This window comes from Rhinoderma darwinii, chromosome 7 (assembly GCF_050947455.1).
Source record: "Rhinoderma darwinii isolate aRhiDar2 chromosome 7, aRhiDar2.hap1, whole genome shotgun sequence".
Taxonomy (NCBI): Eukaryota; Metazoa; Chordata; class Amphibia; order Anura; family Rhinodermatidae; genus Rhinoderma; species Rhinoderma darwinii.
In genome coordinates, this window is record NC_134693.1 from 52040736 (window position 1) to 52068545 (window position 27810).

At 40.0% G+C, this 27810-nt stretch overlaps 1 protein-coding gene across 1 annotated transcript; it reads right to left on the reverse strand.

Annotated features, from left to right (window-relative positions):
• Window positions 1-7887: 7887 nt before the first annotated feature.
• Window positions 7888-19976, reverse strand: LOC142657186 (pancreatic alpha-amylase-like). Its single transcript, XM_075832233.1, has 10 exons — window positions 19791-19976; window positions 13343-13489; window positions 12681-12878; window positions 12342-12572; window positions 9873-10006; window positions 9668-9790; window positions 9483-9582; window positions 9123-9244; window positions 8869-8994; window positions 7888-8114 (listed from the first exon to the last, which is right to left on the reverse strand). The coding sequence occupies exons 1-10, from the start codon at window positions 19956-19958 to the stop codon at window positions 7925-7927; spliced, it is 1539 nt and encodes a 512-aa protein (XP_075688348.1). The 5' UTR covers window positions 19959-19976; the 3' UTR covers window positions 7888-7924.
• Window positions 19977-27810: the final 7834 nt, after the last annotated feature.

Consider the following 27810-nt stretch of genomic DNA (forward strand, 5'->3'; position numbering starts at 1 on the left):
TCCCCGACCAGATGGTACACAGTGATTCGTCCTGCATCTTGCGTTCCACATGGCCACAAGATCTGGAACGCACATGTGACCATCAATTACGATTTACACCAAGAAGTTCCCAATTAATCCACAAACTTTAAATACCATCAACATATGACATTACGATGTTCTTGCTGCACATGTAGTATTATTAATGACTATTACTTACCAGATATACGAACGGCCACATCCAACTCTAACATCCTCTCACTTCCGGATTGCGTTCCAGGTGACGTGTTGAGCCATGGAACGCAATCAGGACTCAGCTGTTACCACCGGATATAGTATAAATGGGCCAGGGCGCCAGTTTCAAATCACACTACAGCCAAGTCTAAGGACGTCGGTATCGTCCGAAACGCGTAGGCTTTACAGGATCTTTCCTCTCATTACCCACACACCGGGACCATACTCTAATGGACCTTTTAATGGAACTTCATTAAACTTGGAAATTCCTTCCGTTTTACTTCTACCTAAGCGCTGGACCGAACTTCCTTTCTACCCTTGTTTCTGCTACGTGTGCCGACACGATAAGGATCCAGGCGCTGGCAGCGACACTCATATTGTGTCAGGTGAGCTGGAGGATCCCTCCCTTTGTTTTCTACCTCTACGAAATCGGTTTTGCCTCACGTGCTCACACCTGTCAAATTGTCCATATTTATACAACAGTAAGCTAGCAGAATATCTGTACATAGTGTTGTTATCTGAAAAAATTCTTCTGTACCTAACGGTGTGTTTCATGGGTCAATGAAAGTCTGCCTAACTAAGGAAAAATCTATACTACAAATGTATGCGTGACACTATGATCACGCTGGATATCAGTTTACATTTAAACTGCAACCAAATACACCCAATACGTTGGCTTTATCTTCTGCATTTATTTGATTTTAACTCACCACAACAAGGTTGTATATACCCTGGAGACTCTCGCTGAACATACAGGACGTCATTAACTATTTCATCCACATGGCTAACGAGGTTCTACTAACTCGAACAGAACTAGCAGAAAAAGTTTTTGGTGTGAACGATAATTTGACGGAAAATGAATCCAACATGGAGGACCTATTTCACGGTCTTGAGAAACACCTAGCGCAACAAGCTAAAATTTGGTGGGATCTCACCACTCTCAAAAACTACATTGCTAAGGACATGATACCCAGAGGCCTTAGACTGCGGAAAACACCCACCTTTATCTACACCGAAAATTTTATCAAAGAATGGAACGAAACACTATCTGACTGCTCCATTAAATTAATGAAATTAATTACCAAACAGGAGGAAACAAAACTATTGGAATTAGACAAACAAATATCAGATAACAGAGAGCAGCTAGAGGCCTTTTCCAGCTCACCTTCCTTCTCCTTTCTCCAGTCACGTACATCATCAGCCATCGACAAACTTGATCGTTCTATAGCAGAAACGAAAAAAAATAAGTTCAAACGAGACACCAAGGATTATGCGCTAAATGAAATCTACACTTGGAACAAGAAAGAAAGAAATTATAATAGACCCAGACCCATCCTCAAAAAACGAAACTTTCAATACAAACAATACAAAGATCTACCCAACAGGGTTAGCTTCAGCTCGACTGAGCTAGACTCAGCTGAAGGCTTCTCAGAAGAGGAAACCATGAGAACACGGTCCTATTCAAACCACAGACAAGACATCACAGGTCACCAGTCAAAAAACGAGGAAGGAGGGGCGGCAGGAAACACAAACAGATCAAATCAAGATCAAAACCGCCGCCTCCGTCCCCGAAAATTTCAACACTATTAGAGTCCAATGTTACCAACTTATCTTCCATGTCTCTAACCAAGGAACAAAATCAAGTACTATCATTGGGCCTAAATTTTGCCCCAAAAAATAATTTTAACCTGTTCAACACAATTCTCGACATTAATAAATTTATCCGCAATTTGACGGTTAAAAAACATTTCCTTGTATCAGAAACAATTAATGAGGTCATCAATACTACGACAACTTTACCAAACATCATTAATGCCATTGAAGAATCACCAGCAGTTACATCTCATGTTCAGCCTAAATTTTCATTCCAGGAACTTTCAACCATTGTGTGCCTAGAACACCTATGCACTGAGAAACCTGACCAAACAGTCACGACTGCTATCAACTTTGAAACATCTAATCCTAATTTTTATCCAACCAGTTCACGGACAGATTCAATGGACGTATTCCAATTGGTACTGGAAAAAGAACTACAAATTCTAGCTGACGGCCTAAAAACTCAACAACAACAAACTAACATGACACCAGGCCTGAAAAAAGCAGTCAAATCCTTACAGGACAATAAAGAAATAACCATCAAGATGTCAGATAAAGGCGGCAATGTAACAGTGATGAATAAGCATGATTACAAATCATCAATCATGACCATGCTATCGGATGAGACAACTTACAAAATTTTAGATAAAAATCCAGTGGAATCAATTAAAACAAATATGAAAAAACTACTTAAAGATGGCCTAATACAAGGTTTCATTACCCAAAAACAGCTAGATTTCATTTATATTGAACAACCCATCACTCCGATAATCCATGCACTGCCAAAAACACATAAAAAAATCTTCCCTCCACCGATGAGACCTATAGTCTCAGGCATTGGATCAATATTAGAGAGATTATCTGAATGGCTCGATATATTGTTGCAACCACTGGTACAAAAAACACCTGGTTTTCTCAGTGATACCAAAAATGTCCTTAATTCACTACATAATTTACGGTGGCAAGAAAACTATACTTGGCTTACTTGTGATGTGGTCTCATTATATACCTCCATCCCTCACCAAATAGCTCACACTGCTCTGGAAGAATATCTATCCATGCACAGCAGTTACGATCAAAAATTCCAAAAATATATTCTGGAGGTTCTAGTGTTTTTAATGACGAATAACTACTTCCAATTCGATGGAAAATATTATCTCCAATTGTCAGGGGTATCCATGGGGGCAAAGTTCTCCCCCTCAGTGGCGAACCTGGTTATGTCGTGGTGGGAACAGTCCTATATTTTCTCCAGCAATAATTCTTATGCCAATTGTATCGAATGGTACGGTAGATACATTGATGACATTTTACTTATATGGAAAGGTGACATTAACTCCATCCCAGATTTTGTTGAAAGTTTAAACCACAATCAATGTAACCTTAAATTCACACATAACCATGACACCACTGAGATTGTCTTTCTGGACCTTAAGCTAAGCGGTATAGTAGGCCAGATCATATCCACCCAAACATACCGTAAACCTACAGCATCTAACAATATACTCCATGCCCAAAGCAATCATTCTAAGCAAACCATCCGGGCCATACCAGTGGGAGAGATGCACCGCGCGAAACGCAACTGTAGTTCACACGATCAGTTTAAACTAGAAGAAGATCAAATTAAATCCAGACTTTCAAAAAGAGGATATCCCCAATGGTCACTTAAACGAGCAAGTGACATCATGTCCAAAAAACCTAGAACCCAGCTACTTGAATATCACAACGAAACCACTTCCAAGCAAGATACCAAAGGTCAGCCCACATTAATCCTTCAACAGAGCAACCAATTCTCCCAAATCAAAAATTTAGTAAATCAATACCTACCGATTCTTATGGAGGACGACAGTCTGCGTACCATCTTAGCAGGTGGGATTAGAGTAGTAGCTCGTAAAGCACCATCTCTGGGCAGCGTTCTTTCTCCGTCTTTCTTCAGTTCCAATGATAAAACGAAAACAACATGGTTAGAAACAAAAGGTTTTTACAAGTGTGGCCAACACCCCTGCAAAGTTTGTACTTATGCATACCCTACCAAAAATTTCTGTAACTCCACTCAAACAGACACATTTATCATCCATAATTATATTAACTGCAACACAGAATCTGTTATTTACATAATTGAGTGCACAGAATGCCAATTGAAATATGTGGGCTGCACCAACAGAAAACTTAAAACTAGAATACTGGAACATCTCAGTTACGTCAGGAATCCGAATATTGTCAATATATCCAATGCTTCAAAACACTTCATACATAAACACAATAGGACCACCAGAACCTTTCGTTGCTACGCTATCGAAAAAATCCATCTGCCTAAAAGAGGAGGAGATATAATTAATAAAACCCACCTTAGAGAAGCCTATTGGATATACAGATTAAAAACAAGATTTCCGGATGGCCTCAACCTAAAAAAAGAGCTAATGTATCAATACTGAGTAACCTTTAGGGCCATCAGTACGATATCACCCCCCAAACACGTAATACCTACAATTGTATTACAGTTTTCGAATACAACTTATTAGTCAATTTTGCTCTAGTTTGAGAGTCTCCACTCACCCGAAATTTTAATAACCAATCCCTTGTGGTGCATGCGTAACATTTGCTAAATGACATGCATTACATCCCCATATTTCTGTTTTTAGCTTGCACGTCACGTTTTTCTCTTTTTTCCTTATCTATGCACTTATGATCCTAAGATACAAACAAGTGAAAACTGAACTATAGATACGCCTAATATCACAAACTGGCCCTTCTTTATTATACTCATATTACATCACACTTTTCCACAAGTGGTATTTATAACGTACATAGTCCCGACCTCGCCAGAACCAACACATCATACAAAGTATTATTCAATTATCAAGTTATGCGTAATTTGAAGAAACACATATCTCACCTATTATATTGGTCTGACCGGGATGCCTTTTTTCCCCGACCAGATGGTACACAGTGATTCGTCCTGCATCTTGCGTTCCACATGGCCACAAGATCTGGAACGCACATGTGACCATCAATTACGATTTACACCAAGAAGTTCCCAATTAATCCACAAACTTTAAATACCATCAACATATGACATTACGATGTTCTTGCTGCACATGTAGTATTATTAATGACTATTACTTACCAGATATACGAACGGCCACATCCAACTCTAACATCCTCTCACTTCCGGATTGCGTTCCAGGTGACGTGTTGAGCCATGGAACGCAATCAGGACTCAGCTGTTACCACCGGATATAGTATAAATGGGCCAGGGCGCCAGTTTCAAATCACACTACAGCCAAGTCTAAGGACGTCGGTATCGTCCGAAACGCGTAGGCTTTACAGGATCTTTCCTCTCATTACCCACACACCGGGACCATACTCTAATGGACCTTTTAATGGAACTTCATTAAACTTGGAAATTCCTTCCGTTTTACTTCTACCTAAGCGCTGGACCGAACTTCCTTTCTACCCTTGTTTCTGCTACGTGTGCCGACACGATAAGGATCCAGGCGCTGGCAGCGACACTCATATTGTGTCAGGTGAGCTGGAGGATCCCTCCCTTTGTTTTCTACCTCTAAGTTCATAATAGCTGGATCCTGCATGAGACAAAAAAACTACCGGTGAGACTAAAGTATTCAACCTCCTTCCTTATCAGAATGGCATGAGTCTAACACTCTAAGAAAACAAATGCAAAAAATTAATACATTGTTTTAGCTAAGTTCATCCTAACTTCAAGTTCTTCATCATTGATGCTAGTTGTGCAATATCCCAGTGGAGTGAAAGGAGAAAGGTGGCAGAACTGTTTATGTTGTTATATGAATACATTGACAGCGTGGGACCCTGTACAAGCCTCACTCCATTGTGTATGGCAACCAGACATGAGGTGAGCTGGCTGATATTAGACCACCACCCTAGCTCATAACCAACTTTCTCAAGAGCATGCATTTAAAGTATGGTACAAGCCATTAAAGTATGTGGCACAGACCGTTGTTGTAGGACATAGCTCTCACTACTCAGCATTCTGAGCAGACAACTGCCTTATCTCAGTTCTGCAGCACGGCCCCTATGCTATGTACGAAGCCAACTGCTTCCGGCTCCGTACATCACATAATGGGCAATAATATCTGGTGCCTGCCGGCCACTGCAGCGGCTGATCTGTGCGGAGTCTGGGTGTCGGACTGGCACCGATGATATACTGATGACCTATCCGGTGGATAGGTCATCAGCTGTCCCGGTAGTGGACAACCCCTTTAAGAATATGAAGAGCAAAAATAATCAGTGAAAGAGTGTATGGAGATTATCTGGGAACACCCAACTTGCATTGCTATGATACAGTATAACCCTTTGCTCAATGCTCAGTCCAAATTTTGCATGTTTTGTATTCATTGCTTTACAAGCCAATAACTTTTTAACGGCTTTGCATACCTCAACTATTTTTACCAGGTTTTTTCAGGACATATAAGGCTTGAAATTAGTAACCTCATTTGTTAAATAAACTGAATATTTTTCCCGTTAAAAACAGACAAATGGTGAAAATGTGGAAAAAAATTACATTTTGCTACTTTTTTATAGCAGAATTTTATATATATATATATATATATATATACTATTCTACATACATATTTTAATATATGCTTGTCTATTTCTTCTGATTAGAGACCAGATATTTTATAGTTTTTTTTAAAAAAGCAACAGGTATAATATGGTTGATATTCAGCGTGTACATTTCTGATTTTCAAATGCATTTTTCGCATGGCTTATTTTTTGACCCCAAAAAATTCACTAACAAGGAAAAAAGACATCCCAAGGTATTCATTACGGTATATATTGGAAAATATATATGCTTTTTAGTTGTTTTCAATTTTTGTTGGAAAGTGGTTGGAAAAAATCACAAAAATTTTTTTTTTTTCAATTTGGTGTTGCTTCACCTGTACTTTTTTTTGTACATGTTATATGCTGGCAGGTGATGTCTCACTTTATCACTAGGGCTAGGTGATATGTGCTCACCACAACAGGTTGCGTAAAAACTAGAGTAGATAGTGCATCACACTGCGCACTACATCACAAGTGCCTCTTGTAGATGGTGCTCCACACTGCACCCAGTAGATAGTGCAACCCACTGCTTCCTGTAAATAATGCCACAGTGCCCCCTGTAGATAGTGCCACACAGAGCCCCCTGTAGATAATTCTACACAGCCAGTTGTAGGTAGCGCCACGCAAACACCTTTTTAAATAGAGCCGCACCCCACCTCGCTGTAGATGGCGCCATTGGGTCACTGTCTAGGAGTGGAATCCCCAGCCAGAGCATTGCCGACACTCTGGTCGGGGATTCCTCTCCTGGAGAAGCCCCTGACGTTACTGTCCATATATGGACAGTGATATCAGAGGCTCCCTCTAGAAGCGGAATCCCCGCCCAGAGCGTCGGCAACGCTCTGGCCGGGAAATTCCGTTCCAGGAGGAGCCCCTAACGTCCCTGTCCCTGTTCAGGGGCTCCCTTTAGGAGCGGAATTGGAGGGGGCCAGGAGGAGTCCCTGACGTCCTTGGATGGGGGACCAGAAGGTGGGGCTGGGAGGGGGAGCCGCTGACATCACTGGATGGGGAGCAGAAGGGGAGGGGGGCTGGCAGTGGGTGCAGCGTCTGATAGGGCAAGTCCTACTGACTAAACTGTGATCATCATAAATAGTTAATTTATTATGGTCACAGTGGTGATAATGGAACCATTTGGGGGAAGTCCCAGACATCAGCCCTGCCTGGAGGAGTCGGTGGTGAACTGCTTCTGACAGCGCAATCACATCACGCTTCAGAAGTAGTATTCACATCAATGTGATCATCATAAATAGTTAATTATGATGGTCACCGTGGAGGTAACAGAACCAATTGGTTCCCGTTTTGCCAGCGGAAGTCCCTAACCATACGCCTGCACCAGGGAGTCGGCGATAAGCGCTCCCACATGTGTACACTCTGCTCTTTGCTGACTGCCTTTAGTTAACATCGCTGCAGCATGGGGTATCGGCTGCAGTGACGTAAATAGCCAGATCAGCAACATGTAGGGGATAATCAATATGGACAAAAAAATGAAACACATCAGTCAGATTCAGGTTTTAAGTCATTCTATTAGAATTTCTTGTGATTACAGTTTGGCATTGGCATGGATAGCAATAAATGGGTCTGCAGCTGAACTGCTGATTGTGAAACGAGCTGAGCCAGTGCTGCTCACTGTGATCTGGGTGCCAGTACAACGGGTGCCTTCCTTCTGCCCAGAGATGACATCGCAGTAAGTGCCAGCAGGAAGTCCAGTGTTCAAAGTGACATCCATGTTCCTGAAAGAACAGAGTAAAGTTAAGCTTTTTAGTCGAAATAATAAACACTACTTCATTGACAGATTGAAGTTTAATTAACCATTTATTTGTCTCAACAAACGATGAAAAAAAACTTATAGAACGTTTAATGTAAGTAAGCAGCCACTAGTTCATCTCTCGATGACATTAAGGGAAAACCTTGGTCCTATAGCTTTTTCTCACTTCCCTATAGCTCTTTTTTTTCTAACCTTGCATAATTCCGGTATTAAGCTTCTCTACCTTCTATTAAGCTGCAGTTCTATTTGTGGTAAACATTTTGAATTGTGTAAGGCACCAGTAGCTAGGTTTAGCTTAACAGTTAAGTTATCTATAGATTTTCATAATTGGCTGTTACTTTGTCTTAAAGCTGGTCATAGACGTAATGATTATCATTTTAACGATTTTCCGAAGATTAATAATAACTGTTTTGGCTATGGTACTAAAATCGATTCTGACAATTATAAAAAACCTTCCCCTTCTGTCAAAAGACTTATAGTTCATGCTTTAAAATTTGATTGATAAACTGCACTCGTTTACTTTATCCTCATCTGAGAAAAATACATGTAGGGCAATGTTAAGACAAAATATTTCCAACAATAGGAATGGTTTTTCATGAAAATATATCATTCATTCTCTGTTTGTGTATGCCTCTATCCTGACAAGCAATCACAGTGCATATAAAAAAAAAAATATCTATGAATAGCTTTCCTTTCTGTTAAATAAACATATAACTTACGAGCTCTCATTATTAAAGATAATGAATCCTCTGTTTCCACGTCCAAAAGCAATTTGGTTTCCTCCATTGTCCCACCAGTTAGTCAAACTTTGGCCATTAACTGTATTACGGAAAATAACCATGTTCCTGTAAAAAGGTGCATTCATGTGTGAGAACCATTTATCACACAAAAACATCCATGAACTACATGAAGTAGCAAAGCAGTTTATTTCAATATTCTACCCCTCATGTAACAGTAGAATTTAACTGCTTACTTAATTTGGCGCCATCTGTGCTCACAAACCCAGCCATTGCCACAGGTGGAGTCTGCGTTGATAGTGACTGACTTGGTTGATCCATCAGTGTTCATTGGTGGTCCAATCCAGTCATTGACATCCTATGAAGTGGTGATTAGAACATACATTAATGTATGTAAAGAATTTGTTATATTAATTTGCATTATAAAGAGTGTCCATGTCAGTAGTTGTATCTAAGGTGTCATATTGCGTATAATCCATTTTCAAGAGTTATGAAGAGCCAGTATCCAGAAGGAAAGTTTGAATACTGTAAAGTGTAACTTAAGTTGTTCAAGTAGCAGAAGGAACACAAGTATTTTTTTAAAATATTTTTCTTACCTTTCCATTAACAAAGCTTCTTGTCCAGCGATAACTTGACATTACGCGGGTAAGTCCATAGGGATGAGCCAACATGAAGCCAACTCCCATTTTGTAAAGGCTGCACACAATACAAATAGGAACAATTTTACAATCACATATTGACACAAAGATGGATCTTGTATTTGTTTTGAGATAATTCTTACCGATCATCAAAGAAAGTTAGGATGGAGGCTCCACCTGCACCATGTCCTCTCTGGTTATCGTGGTTGTCTACAAACACGAAGGACCTATCATTGCGCATAAAACCCCATCCTTCTCCCCAGTTCCTGAAAAATGTATAAATCAGAGGTGAAAACTTTATTTTTATACAATGCATGTTTTATGCATAAATAGTTGCCCTGTACTTACTTCAGATAGGACATCTTCTCTCCATTCCACTTACGAATTACATTTCCAAGTTTGGCTCCATACTTGAATTCTGTCACCCGTCCATTTCCAAAATATTCACTAGCTGAAATAGCTTCTCCGCCCAGATCAATCACCTGTCCGACACATGGATATTGTTTTATTGAAAAGTGTAACAGCTTCCAAAGTTTCATTTTCAAGTTGGCAGTCTACCCAGTAAGTTTACATTTCTGCATTGTAAATTCTATTTGTTATGATCCAAAAATGTTGAGAATTCCTATGAACTGCTGCCTTAGGGCGGATTTTCACGAGCGTGTGCGCTTTGCGCATGCAAAAAACGCGGCGTTTTGCATGCGCAAAAGGCACTTAACAGCTCCGTGTGTCATGTTCATATGGTGCGCGGCTGCGTGCTTTTCACGCAGCCGCCATCATTAACCCCTTAATGACCAGCCTATTTTAGACCTTAATGACCAGGCCATATTTTAAGTTTTTCCATCGTCGCATTCCAAGAGCTATAACGTTTTGTTTTTTTGCGTCGACATAGCTGTGTAAGGTCTTGTTTTTTGCGGGACAAGTTGTATTTTTTAATAGCACCATTTTGGGGGACATATTATTTATTGATTAACTTTTATTAACTTTTATTTGGGGGGAAATAGAAAAAAACCGGAAATTTCGCCACTCTTTTTTGCATCTTAAATCTACGCCGTTTACCGTGTGGTATAAATAACACAATAACTTTATTCAGCGGGTTGTTACGATTGCAACGATACCAAATTTGTATCGTTTTTGTATGTTTTTACAAAATGATTTGTTTTTGTGTCTCCATATTTGAAGAGCCGTAACGTTTTTATTTTTTTGCTGATGCAGTTGTGTGAGGGCTTTTTTTTGTGGGAAGACTTGTAGTTTTTATTGGTACCATTTTGGAGTAGATGCGACTTTTTGATCACTTTTTATCACATTTTTTTAAAGTCAGTATTCACAGAAAACAGCAATTTTTCCATCGTTTTTTATTACATTTTTTACGGCGTTCACCGTGCGGGTTAAATAATGTAATAGATTTATAGTCGGGGTCGTTATGGACGCGGCGATACCAAATATGTGTAACTTTTTAACTTTATTTTGTTTTTTTAATAGTAAAGCATTTTGTAAGGGGAAAAGCTGGGTTTTTCATTTTTTTTCACATTTTTTTTTAAATTAACTTTATTAAACTTTTTTTTCACTTTTTTACTAGTCCCACTAGGGGACTATAATATGCGATTCTGCGATCGCATTTATAATACACTGCAATACTTTTGTATTGCAGTGTATTACTGCCTGCCCGTTTAACACGGACAGGCATCTGCTAGGTCATGCCTGCGGCATGATCTAGCAGGCATTCACTCCAGGCAGACCTGGGGGCCTTTATTAGGCCCCCGGCTGCCATTGGAGACACAGACACTCGGCGATCGTATCGCCGGGTGTCGGTGGGGGAGAGAGGGAGCTCCCTCCCTCTCTCCAAAACCACTCAGATGCGGTGCTCGCTATTGAGCACCGCATCTGAGGGGTTAAACGGGTGAGATCGATACTAATATCGATCTCACCCGGCAGAGCAGGGACGCTCCCAGCCCTCAGCTGCCTCTGGCAGCTGAGAGCAGGAAGATTTGACAGCTCCCTGCTCTGTTTACTTATTCCGATGCCGCGACGTAAAAAGTCTATGGCATCGGAATAAGGCCCGTTAGTGACCGACGTAGAAACACGATGGGCCGGTCACTAACGGGTTAATGACACTCCGTTTGGATGTTTGTAAACAGAAAAGCACGTGGTGCTTTTCTGTTTACATTCATTTTTTTACTGCTGTTGCGCGAATAATGCGCGTCCACGGAAGTGCTTCCGTGTGGTGCGCGTGATTTTCACGCACCCATTGACTTCAATGGGTGCGTGAAAAACACCGAAATATAGAACCTGTCGTGAATTTTACGCAGCGGACTCACGTATTACACATAGTACTGACACCCCATGTACTATTCACAGCACTGACCCCTATTCATCACATTTATTTATTTATTTATTTTTATTACATTATTACACAGTTCTGACACTTTCATACATACATATTTATTTTTTACCATCCATTCACACCCTAGCACTACACTGACACTCATTTATTGCACACCTTTGAGCACTTAGTTCGCCACTCCCCTCAAGACTAGTGGGAGGGGCTATCACTATTTAATGCACACTCCTTCTGCAGCATTCTTTGACCCGTCTGCGTCCTGATGGGAACGGGTTTTCACCCACCCACCTACCTAGTAAGTTTGGCCTTTTTGGTGGTTTTAAAAATCACGGACAGTCTGCACTGCCCCATAGACTTGCATAGGTCCGTGCGACTCGCGTGAAAATCACGCGGGTTGCACGGACGTAAATCTCGTTCGTGTAAATACGTCCTTAGAGTTGGTTTCCTGTGCTTTGGTCCCACTGCTTTTAACTTCTTACCTCCTGAAAAATAAGGGCACGAGATCCACTGGGGAACCACTGAGTGTTTAGATTGTTGAGTCTGCTGGTAATGGCGTTGATATCCCCAGGCCACATGTGTTTAGATGCATCAAGCCTGAAGCCAGCCACACCAATACTGATGAGTGTGTTAAGATAGGCAGCAATCTTTCCACGGACATATTCCTTCTCCAGTGCCAAGTCCAGGAGGCTCACAAGACGGCAATCTCTCACCTGTTGATGAGAACATTTGTACTTTAAAATGGTTTCAGTAAAATTTAAAATGACTTTATTAGTAAAATTATTATTCATTCTCCCTTCATCTATAAAAGATTAATTTACCTGGTAGGCATCACCATAGTTCTCAATGTCACCACTTGGTGTCTTACACTTGCCATCATTAAAATCCAGGGAGGAATATGGCACAGCAGGGAAGTCTCTGTTTCCAGTATTGTAGGAGCTTCCACATGTAGAACGTGTGCCGGATCCTCCACCAGCTCCACACATGTGGTTAATGATAGCATCCACATAGATGTAGACCTAAAACGGTAACACCAATATAATAACCATATAACATATTTTTGTACTATTATCATTTATCTGAAATGTATGATATATGCATTCCGTTAGTTAAACAAGAAAGAGATTAATAGCAACAAAAAAAAAGGCAAAATGCTATAGCGTTTAATTGGAAGTATTATTTCCTCATAAAGTTACATTTTTCTTGACCTATTAATGGCTTATTATGTCAACAGCACTTGTACCATGTTAACAACAGTCTTCAAGTTAATACATTAGCCTGTGAGCCATCAATGGCTAGCCATTTTATAAGGCTGGATACAATACATCCATAAGATTTACAGACAAGGTGAACTTTGTTTTCATATTGAATGCATCTTAGGTACTATGGTATTAAAAATAAAAACACATTTCTAAAATAAATAATTGTATCAATTATTTATACTCTACATAGTAAACTGAAAAAAATTAGCAAATTCTCCTACCCCAACATTGTTACATCTGGTCACCATGTCCCTGAACTGCTGCTCATTACCAGAACGGCTACAAATCTTGTAGCTGATTGGTTGGTATCTTTCCCACCATGGTCTGTTGGGGCTTGTAATAATCAAGTTCTCATTCGGAGGAGAGACCTGTAATAAAAATTTATTATATTTTGGTATACAATACATTTTAATCAAACATAAATACCAATCTGAAAAAAAGCATATTTATATTTTTTGCTGGTAGTTTTTAATAATCAAAAATTGTGAGATTTATTAACCGGGACAAATTATAAGGGGGACAGGACAGGGCAAGTGCTCTCCACTACCCCCTTAAAACAATTTATGTTGAAAACTGGATTATGATGCTCTTATTAGGGCACTGTGTGGTCATTTTTGAAGGGCTACTATTGTGATTGTGCCATTATTTCTGATCTACTATTGTGAGTGTGCCATTATTTCTGATCTACTATTGTGATTATGCCATTATTTCTGATCTACTATTGTGATTGTGCCATTATTGCTGATCTACTATTGTGATTGTGCCATTATTTCTGATCTACTATTGTGATTGTGCCATTATTTCTGATCTACTATTGTGATTGTGCCATTATTTCTGATCTACTATTGTGATTATGCCATTGTTTCTGATCTACTATTGTGATTGTGCCATTATTGCTGATCTACTATTGTGATTGTGCCATTATTTCTGATCTACTATTGTGATTGTGCCATTATTTCTTTTCTAGCATTGTGATTATGCCATTGTTTCTGATCTACCATTGTGATTGTGCCATTATTTCTGATCTACTATTGTGATTGTGCCATTATTTCTTTTCTAGCATTATGATTATGCCATTGTTTCTGATCTACCATTGTGATTGTGCCATTATTTCAAAACATTTAATATACTATACAATTTTCTTTCTTGAACTTGTCATACCTATTTATAAGGAAAACAAACCCCTTTGTTTAAAGCAGGGTTTCAGTTATCTCGGGGCAGTTGCCCAAGACCCTGAGTTTCTATAGGGCCCTCCAAGAGTCGAACCCCCCAGCAGTAACCCTTATGAGAAGCAGGATATTTTGCTCCACTGTCAGCTCCAGTAGTCAGGCAGACTGTTAGTTTACATAGAGAAATTGCCACGAAAGAATGATCGACTGTGCACATAAAGCTAAAACAAATATGCACATTTTATTGAATAAAGACATTGAACAAGTTAAAAGATGGAATGAAAGATGAGTCACACAATAAAAATGACGTCAAATCAATAGTAAGCCAGGTATGATTGTTTTGCCAGCATATTAAAGGCTAGTGATAAACATGATATTGAAGCAGCAAAAAGGTGAGTTGGATCAAACAGACTGTCATAAGCATAAGAATGTAAATATACTTACCGTATTTTCCGGACTATAAGGCGCACATAAAATGCTGAGAATTTCTCAGAAATAGAAAGTGCGCCTTATAATCCGGTGCGCCTTATATATGAACCCGACAGTAAAGAGAGGGGTTCATACAGGATCCTTTACCTCTATCGTGGGCGGCAGGGGTCGGCGGCGGCATACCACAGCACACACCATGCTCCTCCCCCCCGTGCGCCTAGGAATGAACTGAAAAAGTACGGTAAGGGTATGTGCACACACACTAATTACGTCCGTAATTGACGGACGTATTTCGGCCGCAAGTCCCGGACCGAACAGTGCAAGGAGCCGGGCTCCTAGCATCATACTTATGTACGATGCTAGAAGTCCCTGCCTCGCTGCAGGACAACTGTCCCATACTGTAAACATGATTATACTACGGGACAGTTGTCCTGCAGCAAGGCAGGGACTCCTAGCGTCGTACATAAGTATGATGCTAGGAGCCCGGCTCCTTGCACTGTGTTCGGTCCGGGACTTGCGGCCGAAATACGTCCGTCAATTACGGACGTAATTAGTGTGTGTGCACATACCCTAAACGTTTTGATTTGCAATTACAGCTGAACCAGTTGCAAGTTATTGTTAAAAAGTGTAATAAATTTTGACTTGCAGTCTGAGCAATGGTTTATTTAACGGTAATGTGCTGCGCCTTATAATCCAGTGCGCCTTATATATGAAACATGATTGCTTATAAGGCGCTCATAGAAAGTGCGCCTTATAATCCGGTGCGCCTTATAGTCCGGAAAATACGGTAATAGGATAATTGCGATTTTATATAGGTATGAAGAGTCATATAGACAGCGCCACAGAATACAAATGTGAAACAATACTGAAGACCAGGCTGAATGAGATCAAAAGTAACAGGCAATATTTGCAAGCTGCTAAGAATAACAGTAATGGTTAACATACCAATGGACATTGTAATGCGTGGATAAGACATCTACACCCGACGCGCGTTTCGACACCTGGGCGTCGGGTGTAGACGTCTTATGCACGAATTACAATGTCCATTGGTATGTTAACCATTACTGTTATTCTTAGCAGCTTGCAAATATTGCCTGTTACTTTTGATCTCATTCAGCCTGGTCTTCAGTATTGCTTCACATTTGTATTCTGTGGCGCTGTCTATATGACTCTTCATACCTATATAAAATCGCCATTATCCTATTAAGTATATTTACATTCTTATGCTTATGACAGTCTGTTTGATCCAACTCACCTTTATGCTGCTTCAATATCATGTTTATCACTAGCCTTTAATATGCTGGCAAAACAATCATACCTGGCTTACTATTGATTTGACGTCATTTTTATTCAATAAAATTTGCATATTTGTTGTATCTTTATGTGCTCAGTCGATCATTCTTTCGTGGCAGTTTCTCATGGTAATTTCTGATCGACACACCAAGTGTATCTTGGTTAATACCAAGGGTATATAATATAGTGCCGCTTACATAACTTGCAATAGTGACTTACAGTTCAATGGTGACCTTTGTGCACTATTTATATTATACTCTGTCTGTTGGTATTTTTTGGTTTATATGTTAGTTTACATTGAACGCTCTGCCTGATCATAGAAAGAACTGTACGGCCATTGCAGAGCGGCACAATCTTCTCTGTCTCCTGCATTCTGTTACAAAAAGACATCCATGAGGCATAAACAGGTGAGTAACCACAGCATTTAACCCCTAGACCGCTGAAGTTTTAACCATTAATTACTTTGACATTAATCCCTTCCCTGCCCTATACAAACAGCGGTGTATCCTCTAAGGGTATGTTCACACGAGGTCATTACGTCCGTAATTGACGGACGTATTGCGGCCGCAAGTACCGGACCGAACACACTGCAGGGAGCCGGGCTCCTAGCATCATAGTTATGTACGACGCTAGGAGTCCCTGCCTCGCTGCCAGACAACCGTCCTGTACTGTAATCATGTTTTCAGTGCGGGACAGTAGTTCCACGGAGAGGCAGGGACTCCTAGCGTCGTACATAACTATGATGCTAGGAGCCCGGCTCCCTGCACTGTGTTCGGTCCAGGACTTGCGGCCGAAATACGTCCGTCAATTACGAACGTAATGACCTCGTGTGAATATACCGTAAAGCTTTGGCCCACCCTAGACTTTTAGTGAAGTCACCATTAACCCATTAACTAATTTATATGTGAAGCTAATGAAATTATAAAAAAAACTGAATACAAATGGCGAGACATACTTTGGTTTTCTTTTAAAACCGGTCCTAATTTAAAATGCAGTGTATGAACCTAGATATAATGATATGTATAATTTATGGAAATTTAGCAGAAATATATTTTAACACTTCGATGTAAAATTAAGGCCCCAAGCACACAACCGTATTTTCATCTATCCGTAAATACTGTCCATAAATACGGATCCGTAGTCATCCGTTACTCATCCGTATATATGGAAGGGTGTCCGTAAATCTGATCCGTATTGCATGCGTATTTAATCCGTATATATGGATCGGTAAAAAAGAGGGAGGCTGCAAATGATGTCACCATTGTGCATAGCAACGCTTCTGTAAATATGGACGGTTTACGGATGCACATCCGTAGCTGTCCGTATTTACGGAAGCGCCCATAGGCTTCTATGGTAGAGTCCGTGTCGTAACTACGGACAAGAATAGGACAGGTTCTATAATTTTTTCAGTAAAAATACTGAAAGGTGTCCGCAGCCAATAGACATGAATGGATCCATAATTACGGTCCATAATTACGGAAGAAATATATGGTCGTGTGCATGGGGCCTAACTGAGCTCAACTTAAGGATAGAGTTTTATAAAAAAAATATTTCCAATTAATGTAAAAAAGAAGTAAGACTATGTAAATTAGTGGGATATACAGTTAGGTCCAGAATTATTTGGACAATGACACAATCTTCATGATTTGGGCTCTGCATGCCACCACATTGGATTTGAAATGAAACAACTGAGATGCAATTGAAGTGTAGACTTTCAGGTTTAATTCAAGAGGTTGAACTAAAATATCCTGTGAAAAATTTAGGAATTGCAACCATTTTTCTACACATCCTCCTCATTTCAGGGGCTCAAAAGTAATTGGACAAATTAACATTACCATAAATAAAATGTTTTTAAAAAAAAATACTTTGTAGAGAATCCTTTGCAGGCAATGACTGCCTGAAGTCTGGAACCCATGGACATCACCAAACGCTGGGTTTCCTCCTTTGTGATGCTTTGCCAGGCCTTTACTGCAGCTGTCTTCAGTTGTTGCTTGTTTGTGGGTCTTTCTGCCTTAAGTTTTGTCTTAAGCAAGTGAAATGCAACTCGATCGAGTTGAGATCTGGTGATTGACTTGGCCATTGCAGAATATTCCACTTCTTGGCCTTAAAAAATCCTGGGTTGCTTTCACAGTATGTTTTGGGTCATTGTCCATCTGTGCTGTGAAGCGACGTCCAAATCAACCTTGCTGCATTTGGTTGAATCTGAGCAGAAAGTAGATCCCTGAACACTTCAGAATTCATCCGGCTGCTTCTGTCTTCAGTCACGTCATCAATAAACACTAGTGACCCAGTGCCTTTGGCAGCCATGCATGCCCATGCCATCACACTGCCTCCACCATGCTTTACAGAGGATGTGTTGTGCTTTGGATCATGAGCCGTTCCAAGCCTTCTCCATACTTTCTTCGTCCCATCATTCTGGTACAGGTTGATCTTAGTTTCATCTGTCAAAGAATGCTGTTCTAGAACTGGACTGGCTTCTTTACATGTTGTTTGGCAAAGTCTAATCTGGTCTTTCTATTTTTGAGGCTGATTAATGGTTTGCACCTTGTGATGAACCCTCTGTATTTGCTCTTTAATGAAGTCTTCTCCTTATGGTAGACTTAGATACTGATACACCTACTTCCAGGAGACTGTTCTTCACTTGGGTAGATATTATGAAGGGGTTTTTCTTCACCATGGAAAGGATTCTGCGATCATCTACCACTGTTGTCTTCCATGAACGTCCAGGCCTTTTGGAGTTCACAAGATCACCACTGCGCTCTTTTTTTTCAAGAATGTACCAAACTGTTGATTTGGCCACTCCTAACATTTGTGCTATCTCCCTAATGGATTTCTTAATTTTTTTCAGCCTAACGATGGTCTGTTTCACTTGCATTGAGAGCTCATTTGACCTCATGTTGTGGGTTCACATCAACAGCTTCTAAATGCAATTGCCACACCTGGAACCAACTCCAGACCTTTTACCTGCTGAATTGATGATGGATTAACGACGGAATAGCCCATGCAGCCCAATAAATCAATAAATAGCTTTTTAGATAATTGTCCAATTACCTTTGGACCCTTGAAAAAGAGGCAGCTACATATTAAAGTGTTGTAATTCCTAAATTCTTCCTCAAATTAGGATGTGAATACCCTCACATTAAAGCTGAGGGTCTGCACTTAAAGCCCATATTGATTATATAACTGTATATTCAATATATTTTGGTAAACAGCTAAAATGCCAAAACTTGTGTCACTGTCCAAATAGTTCTGGATCTAACTGTATGTAAGACTAGACTCTTTGATGAATATGCTATAAGGAAGCTTGTAATCTTCTATTACTCCTTCACTCAATATTCGAGAATGTATAACAGTTCAGCTTCTGCACAAAAAGATCCTCAGTTTTTATTCTAGAATGCTCCAATAGTCCGCATTTTTGCAAGATCAGGATCTGAAATTTACATAGATGTCTAGTGAAGGTACAACTGGCTAAGAATATGTCACTCACTATTCCTCAGAATGCAGCTAAAAATAATAAGGTCTGAAGTCATACTTCCATTGTGGAGGAACACAACATTGGCTCAGTAACCATCTATGTCATTTGGAAAAAGAAGGACCAACTGTGTTCTTTTCTAGTTATAACCAAAATTGTGAAGAGGAATTATTGCTGTGTTATTAAACTATACTTCGATTAACTAAAGCAAATACCTGAGATTTTGTTGCAAATGACTGGCTTTTGTAGACTAGTAAGAGAGTTTCTGTCACTGCTCATAGGACATAGGGTTTTGGTTGCACATACCTGAACTCCTGCAAATCCATTGGGTCCCAGATATCTTTCACATTCTGCAGCAATATCACTCCACCGCCATTCAAACAAGTGGACCATAGAAGTTCTGTCAGATCTAAAGTTTGAGTTGTATTGGGCAGAGCAGAGCCCAGACACCAGAAGTAGAAGAAGGAGCTTCATCTTGTGTTCTGCTGTAACCTGGAATCTGGTTTCTCTCTATTTATACCATAGAGCTGTGTATAGGGAGGGAGCTGTAAAAGTTGACCACCTGTCAATAATCACTCGAGGACTGCAGGTGAATGTACAAAAAATATTCTCACGGTTACATAAGTGTAAATTCATATGACATCTCAACTAAGTCACCTTGGGGAAGTTTATGTAGATCTGTTAAATTTTTCCCAATTCTGACAAGGTTCTATGGTTCAGTTATATAATGTGTATATATTTTAAGCGTGTAGTTTCTCAAATTATGTTACATAAAAAGACAGATAAGACTCTCATGCCATATGTGATGCTTAAAAATATTACATAATACATGAAAGACCTGCGCTGCATTACACAAAATGCTAAAAACAAGCAACGAGGCAACGCTTAGCGTCCTGATTGATTTTATACAATCCTGTTTTGATCTTGATCTTTTGTGAGTAGTACTAAATCCTGTGTGGTGATTCCTGAGCATTGTGGTACTTTACCATTGGATGTTGCTTTTATTGTCTTGTCATAGCGGAGTTTCCTGGTATGCAGCGCCTGATGCAATGTGGTAACCATTAGTTACTGAGTGGATCGAACAACATTGTGCTCCAGATTGATGGCCAAATTCTATGACAAAGAGTGCGCGTACTGTTGGTGAACTTGTTTCAAATATTTTTGCTCAGAAAACATTGGCCTCACCTTTTGTGTGAAGCTGCGCAGGTATTTAATAGATTATTGTAATTAGCAGACAAAGGACGGCCTACTTTTTTTGAGACCTCTTCTGCGCTTCAACACCACTGTTGTACTTTAACACAAATCTGCCTAAAAAAAAAATCGGAAATATAACATAGTCCTTAAAGGATTTATCCTTTGATGACTACCTCTTTGCATATACCCCATATACTTGCTATAGAGTGGTAACAAAGGGGGTTCCGGTTATATAGATCCTCCTCTATTCATTAGAGCTTAGTGCCACTACAAATAGTGAATTTACGTAATTACATAGTTGATAAGGTTGAAAAAAGACAAAAGGTCCAACCTATAATCCTACCGTGTTAATGCAGAGAAAGGCAAAACCCCCGTGAGGTTGATGCCAATTGCCTCATTAGGCCAAATATGGAAATCAAAATAAATCCCTGGATCAACGTCAAATCTCCAGTATCTAGTACTCATAACCTGTAATATTATATTTTTCAAGAAAGGCATCAAGACCCTCCTTGAATTTGTTCAAAGAATCCACTACCACAACATCCTGGAGCAGAGAGTTCCATACTCTCACTGCTCTCACAGTAAAGAATCCCGTGTGACGGTGGTAAAACCCTTTCTCTTCCCAACGTAGAAGATGTAGTTTACAGGTTCTTATTATTTACGTATTTGAAAAATATTTTTGGCTTATTTCTACTTTCTTTGGCAACGAGTGTCTATGTTTCAATCTTTGCTGCCTTTATTTGTATTTTACACAACTTATTTTTTTCTTTATAATTATTTAATGTCTCGTCACTACCATCCTGCTTTAGCCGTTTGAACGCTTTCTTTTTATCATTTATTGCCCCTCTTACTGTTTTATTCAACCACTTCTAGCTCTTTTATTCCCATTAGTCGCATTCCAAGAGTCGTAACTTTTTTTTTATTCCCTCGACATAGCCGTGTAAGGGCTTATTTTTTGCGGGACGAGTTCTATTTTGTAATTGAACCATTTTTATTAATTTTATTTTAGGAGAGAATTGAAAATATGCAGCTATTCCAGCATTGATTTTCACATTATAAATTTTTGTCGTTTACTATGCAACGTAAATAACATGTTAGCTTTATTCTTTGGGTCGGCACGATTACGGGGATACCAAATATGTAAGGGTTTTATATGTTTTCCTAAGTTTGCACAATAAAAACCCTTTTAGTAAAAAATTACTTGTTTTTGCATCGCCGCATTCCAAGAGCAGTAACTTTTTTATTTTTCCGTCAATGTGGCCGTATGTGGGCTTCACTTTTGCGGGCCAAGGTTAAGTTTTCATTAGTACTATTTTGGAGAACATAGGACTTATAGATTAACTTTTATTCATTTTTTTTATGGGGGGAATGGGAGAAAAGAGCGAATTTTGCCGTTGTTTTTTGTGGTTTTTTTTGGATGCTGTTCATCCGGCAGTTTAATTATTGTATTCATTTTATTGTTCAAGTCGTTACGATCGCGGGGATACCATATTTGTGTATGTGTTATTTGCTTTGACACTTTTACTAAATAAAATCACTTTTTGGGCAAAAAAAGTAGTTTTATTTTATTTTGACTGTACATTTATTTTATTTTTTTCACAAACTTTATTTGACTGCTTTACTTTTACTTTTTTTACTTCCACCAGGGGACTTCACTATGCGATCTGCTGATCGCATATGTAATGCTTTGGTATACCTAGTATGCCAAAGCATTAGGGCATGGCCAGACGTGGCGTATTTCTGCAGACACTGTCCGCATCAATGCCGCACATAATCTGCATTGCGGATTCCACTGCGGATTTTGCAAAAATGCTGCGGATTTGTGTTGCGGATTTAGGTGCGGATTTCAAAGGCACCACTTTAAATAAACTAACTGACCTCATTTGTGAGGTCATTTCCTGTGACCAACTGCTGTGTTTGGGTTGGTTTGTTGAGCCCTAGGATACCCACCCACACACTATATCCTTCCTGAAACGCTCAAAACGATAACTTTCTCAATGGTGCCCTTTATCACATTCAACATTTTGACGTCAACACGTGAAAATCCGCCAGAGGTAAAGCAGCAATATTTCCCATTCCGTTCCCTTGGTTTGACTTTCCATCAAACCGTACATCACATAGCTTTGCCGGTCGAAACTTCCGGTACAGGGGTGAACCTAGTGTCCACCTGGATACAGTGTTGACAGGCTGGCGCAAGTTTGGCAATTGGGTTTGGCAGATAGGTGTGTGTCCCGGAGTTGCTACGCATATCTGAGCGACGTTAAGCCATATCCAGGAGATATGCCATCAGGGTCTGGGGCAAAACAACCTCTTATCTATCATGTTAAAAACGCCAAAAACACAAGGCAGAGTCAGTTATTCCAAACAAAGTTTTAATAACATTGACGTGTTACGTCACAAAACGCAAACAACACGCCCTGAGACAAATTCAGGGACAAACTGTGTGCATAAACAACAGCACAATAACATCAAAACACAAGAGCACGGACAAACAAAAAAAAAAAACGAGTGGAAAGTATGATAGCAAAGAGGGGACAATTGGGGACACGAAGAGGGGACAGAGGAGGAGGTAGTGGTAAGAGCCATGTATGAGGAAGACGTGGGAGGATGGATCTGAAGAGGAGGAAGATTAGAAGAGTAAGAGCTTGCGGGATAAGAAGATGAAAAAGTGGATGGTACATTGGAGAAAGGCCGGAATGAGGAAGAAGAAGGGTGTCGACCAGACCATGGTGAAAATGATTGCTCTGGCTGCAATTAGTGTCCAGAGAGGGAAGGTGGCGCATGTGGCACAGCAGCAGATGGGTCAGCCCTACGTCCAGTCAATGTGCGCAAATGGAAAATGATATCCGCCACATTGATTAGGGGCTCGGGGGCTTCAAAAATATCAGACAGTGCGAACACACAGATCATAAAGCCAGCCTGCCTATTTTGGGGCATCCGTCTGAAGATCCCAGCCACAGAATACCCAAAATTAAGGAGATCATCCTCGGCCTCGACCCTCCGGATCATGGTCAACGCCTGGGACTCCACAGTGTTGGCAGTTTCTGGTGTCTGCGCTCTTTTTCGCCGACCCACTATTGCTTTTGAGGGTGAGGTACTGCCGGGGGGCTGGACAGGTGCGTTCCACACTACTAGCTGTGGCCTGAGTAGACTCTTCTTCAGCCATGTCCTCGGGCTGCATTTCACCCACAATATTGTGGGACAATGGTCCCTCCGCCTGCTGCTGCACCTGGGCAAGGCCACTGAGTTGCTGAGGGCGAGGTGGTACATTGCCCTGAGATCTACATTAAAACAAAATGTCCATTGAGTTTTTCAAATTGGAATAATTTCCTTGACACTTCGTCAGTCGCAAATATCTCAAACATAGCTGTTTTACATTATACACACACACACACACACACACACACACACATACACACACACACTATCTGACAGCAATCTTGTGTCTCGAAAATGAGCACTCATTCCCTTCAAAGAGAGATTGAGTTACATAAGAAACTCAGAGTGATATGTTATAATTTGTAAGGTCAAGGGCCATTTTAGTGGTGACACAGGAAAAATCCGAACATACTGTACATATACAGTAGAATGGACAAAGGAGTGAAACAGAAATCCTATTGATTCTAATCAGGTGTTTCATTCAATCCCTTTTAACCCAGGTGTGTGTGCAAATAGAGATTTACGTTCGTAGCTCCCTGCTAGGAATCGGGAAAACCAGCTCCTCAAAGTGAGCAATGGTGGTGCGACGTGCCGGAGAGGAGCCACTTCGTGTTTTTTTGGCGAGCTGCTTCCGGAAATGGTCGCGGACTGTCCGCCACCGGTTGCGCACATAATTTTCTGCAAATTTAATAATGTTCGAAAATGAGGACATAGGGGATGATGTGAGGTGTATCCAGAACAATCACTTAACCCCTTCAAGACACAGCCTGTTTTGGCCTTCAGGACACAGCCAATTTTTTCAAATCTGACATGTTTCACTTTATGTGGTAATAACTCCGGAATGCTTTTACCTATCCAAGCGATTCTGAGATTGTTTTCTCGTGACACATTGGACTTTATGTTACTGGCAAAATTTTCCCCGATACATTAAGTATTTAATTGTGAAAAACACCAAAATGTAGCGAAAAATTGCAAAAATGTGCATTTTTCTAAATTTATATGCATCAGCTTGTAAGACAGATGGTAATACCACACAAAATTGTTGCTAATTAACATCACCCATATGTCTACTTTAGATTGGCATCGTTTTTTGAACATCCTTTTATTTTTCTATGACATCAAAAGGCTTAGAACTTTAGCAGCAATTTCTCACATTTTCAAGAAAATTTCAAAAGGCTATTTTTACAGGGGCCAGTTCAGATGTGAAGTGGATTTTAGGGCCTTATATATTAGAAACCCTCGATAAGTCACCCCATTTTAAAAACTTCACCCCTCAAAGTATTCAAAACAGCATTTAGAAAGTTTCTTAACCCTTTAGATGTTTCACAGGAATTAAGGCAAAGTAGATGTGAAATGTTCAAATTTCTTTTTTTTTTTGCAGAAATTCATTTTTCATCTATTTTTTTTGTAACACAGAAAGTTTTACCAGAGAAACGCAACTCAATATCTATTGCCCAGATTCTGCCGTTTTTAGAAATACCCCACATGTGGCCCTAGTGCGGTAATGGACTGAAGCGCCGGCCTCAGAAGCAAAGGAGCACCTAGAGTATTTTGGGGCCTCCTTTTTATTCGAAAATATTTTAGGCTCCATGTCGGGTCTGAAAGGCTCTTGCGGCACCAAAACAGTGGAAATCCCCCAAAAGTGACACCATTTTGGAAACTATACCCCTTGAGGAAATTATCTAGGGGTATAGTGAGCATTTTGACCCCGCAGGTTTTTTGCAGAAATTATTGGAAGTAGGCCGTGAAAATGAAAATCTACATTCTTTCAAAGAAAATGTAGGTTTAGCTAATTTTTTCTAATTTCCACAAGGACTAAAAGGAGAAAATGCACCACTACTTTTGTAAAGCAATTTCTCCCGAGTAAAACAATACCCCGCATGTGGTCATAAACGGCTTTTTGGACACACGGCGGAGCTTAGAAGGGAAAGAGCGCCATTTGGCTTTTGGAGCTCAAATTTAGCAGGAATGGTTTGCGGAGACCACGTCGCATTTGCAAAGCCCCTAAGGGACCAAAACAGTGAAAACACCAAAAAAGTGACTCCATTTAGGAAACTACACCCCTTGAAGAATCCATCTAGGGGTGTAGTGAGCATTTTGAACCCACAGGGGTTTCATAGATTTTATTAGAATTGGGCAGTGAAGATTAAAAAAAAATCCTTTTTCTTCAATAAGATGTAGTTTTAGCTGAAAATGTTTCATATTCTCAACAAATAAATGTAAAAGAGCACCCCAACACTTGTAAAGCAACTTCTCCTGTGTACGGCAATACCACATATGTGGTCATAAACTGCTGTTTAGGCACAGAGTAGGGCACAGACGGAAGGAGCACCATTTGGCTTTTGGAGTACAGATTTTGCTGGATTGGTTTCTGGGCGCTATGTCGCATTTGCAAAGTCCCTGTGGGACCAAAACAGTGGATCCCCCCCAGAAGTGACCCCATTTTGGAAACTACACCACTCAAGGTATTCACCTAGGGGTGTAGTGAGCATATTAACCCCACAGGTGATTGGCAGAAATTGGTGTGCACGTGATGTTGCAGAGTGAAAATGGTTTTTCAATAGATATGCCAATATGTGGCGCCCAGCTTGTGCCACTGGAGACACACACCCCAAAAATTGTTAAAAGGGTTCTCCCGGGTATGGCGATGCCATATATGTGGAAGTAAACTGCTGTTTGGGCACACTGTAGGGTTCAGAAGGGAGGTAGAGCCATTTGGCTTTTGGAGCGTGGATTTTGCTTGAAGTAGTTTTATTTGGAGTCTTACTGGATTTTTCCGTTTATAATGTGGGGGCACATGTAAGGCGAGCGGAGTATATAAGGGGCATAGTCAGGTGGTATAGTGGGGTAAAAAACACCAATAAAATAATCCATAGATGTGTGTTATGCTGTGACACAATCCTTTCTGCACAGGCCTGTGTCGCACTAATAAATGGTCTTTACTTATCCCCCTTTTGGTCCGCACTCCGCACCTTTGAAGTTTGGGGAATTTTGCTGGGAAAGGGTTGTCCTGGTATAATATGGGTGCCCTCACTTCCAGCAGATATGTTTGGGCCCTCTCCTTCCTGGATCCCTAATTTTAGGGGCCTTGATAATTCGCCACTTGAAACAGAAGAAATGTTCCCCTCGGGCTGCACAACTGCATATTTTTATTTCCTGGCTTATTGGTGCCTTGACTAATTTTATTTTTTCATAGACGTAGTGGTATGAGGGCTGGTTTGTTGCGGGGCGAGCTGTAGTTTTTATTGGTACCATTTTGGGGTACATGCGACTTTTTTGATCACTTGTTATCCTTTTTTTTTGGGAGGCAAGGTGACCAAAAAAACAGCAATTCTGGCATATTTTTTTAGTTCTTTTTATACAGCGTTCGCCACGTGTTATAAATTACACGTTACCTTTATTCTGCGGGTCAGTCCGATTCCAGTGATACCTAATTTATAGCACTTTTTATGTTTTACAACTTTTTGCACAATAAACTAACTTTTGTAAAGAGAATGGATTTTTTCTGTCGCCAAGTTGTGAGAGCCATAACGGTTTTAAATTTTTCGTCCACGGAGCTGTATGAGGGCTTGTTTTTAGCGAGACGAGTTATAGTTTTTATAGGTACCATTTTTGGGTACATGCGACTTTTTGATCACTTTTTATTTCAATTTTTGGAAGACAAAGTGACCAAAAAATAGCAATTATGTCAGTATTTTTTAGTTATTTTTTTTACGGTGTTCACTGTGCGGAATAAATAACATAATATTTTTATAGTTTAGGTCGTTACGGTCGCAGCGATACCAAATATGTATGGCTTTATTATTTTTTTCAATAATAAATGACTTGATAAGGGAAAAAGGGCGATTTGTGTTTTGTGTTATTATTTGAAACTTTTATTGTATTTTTTACAACTTTTATTTTTACTTTTTTGACACTTTTTTTGACACTTTTCTTTAGTACCACTAGGGGACTTGAAGGTCCAACAGTTTGT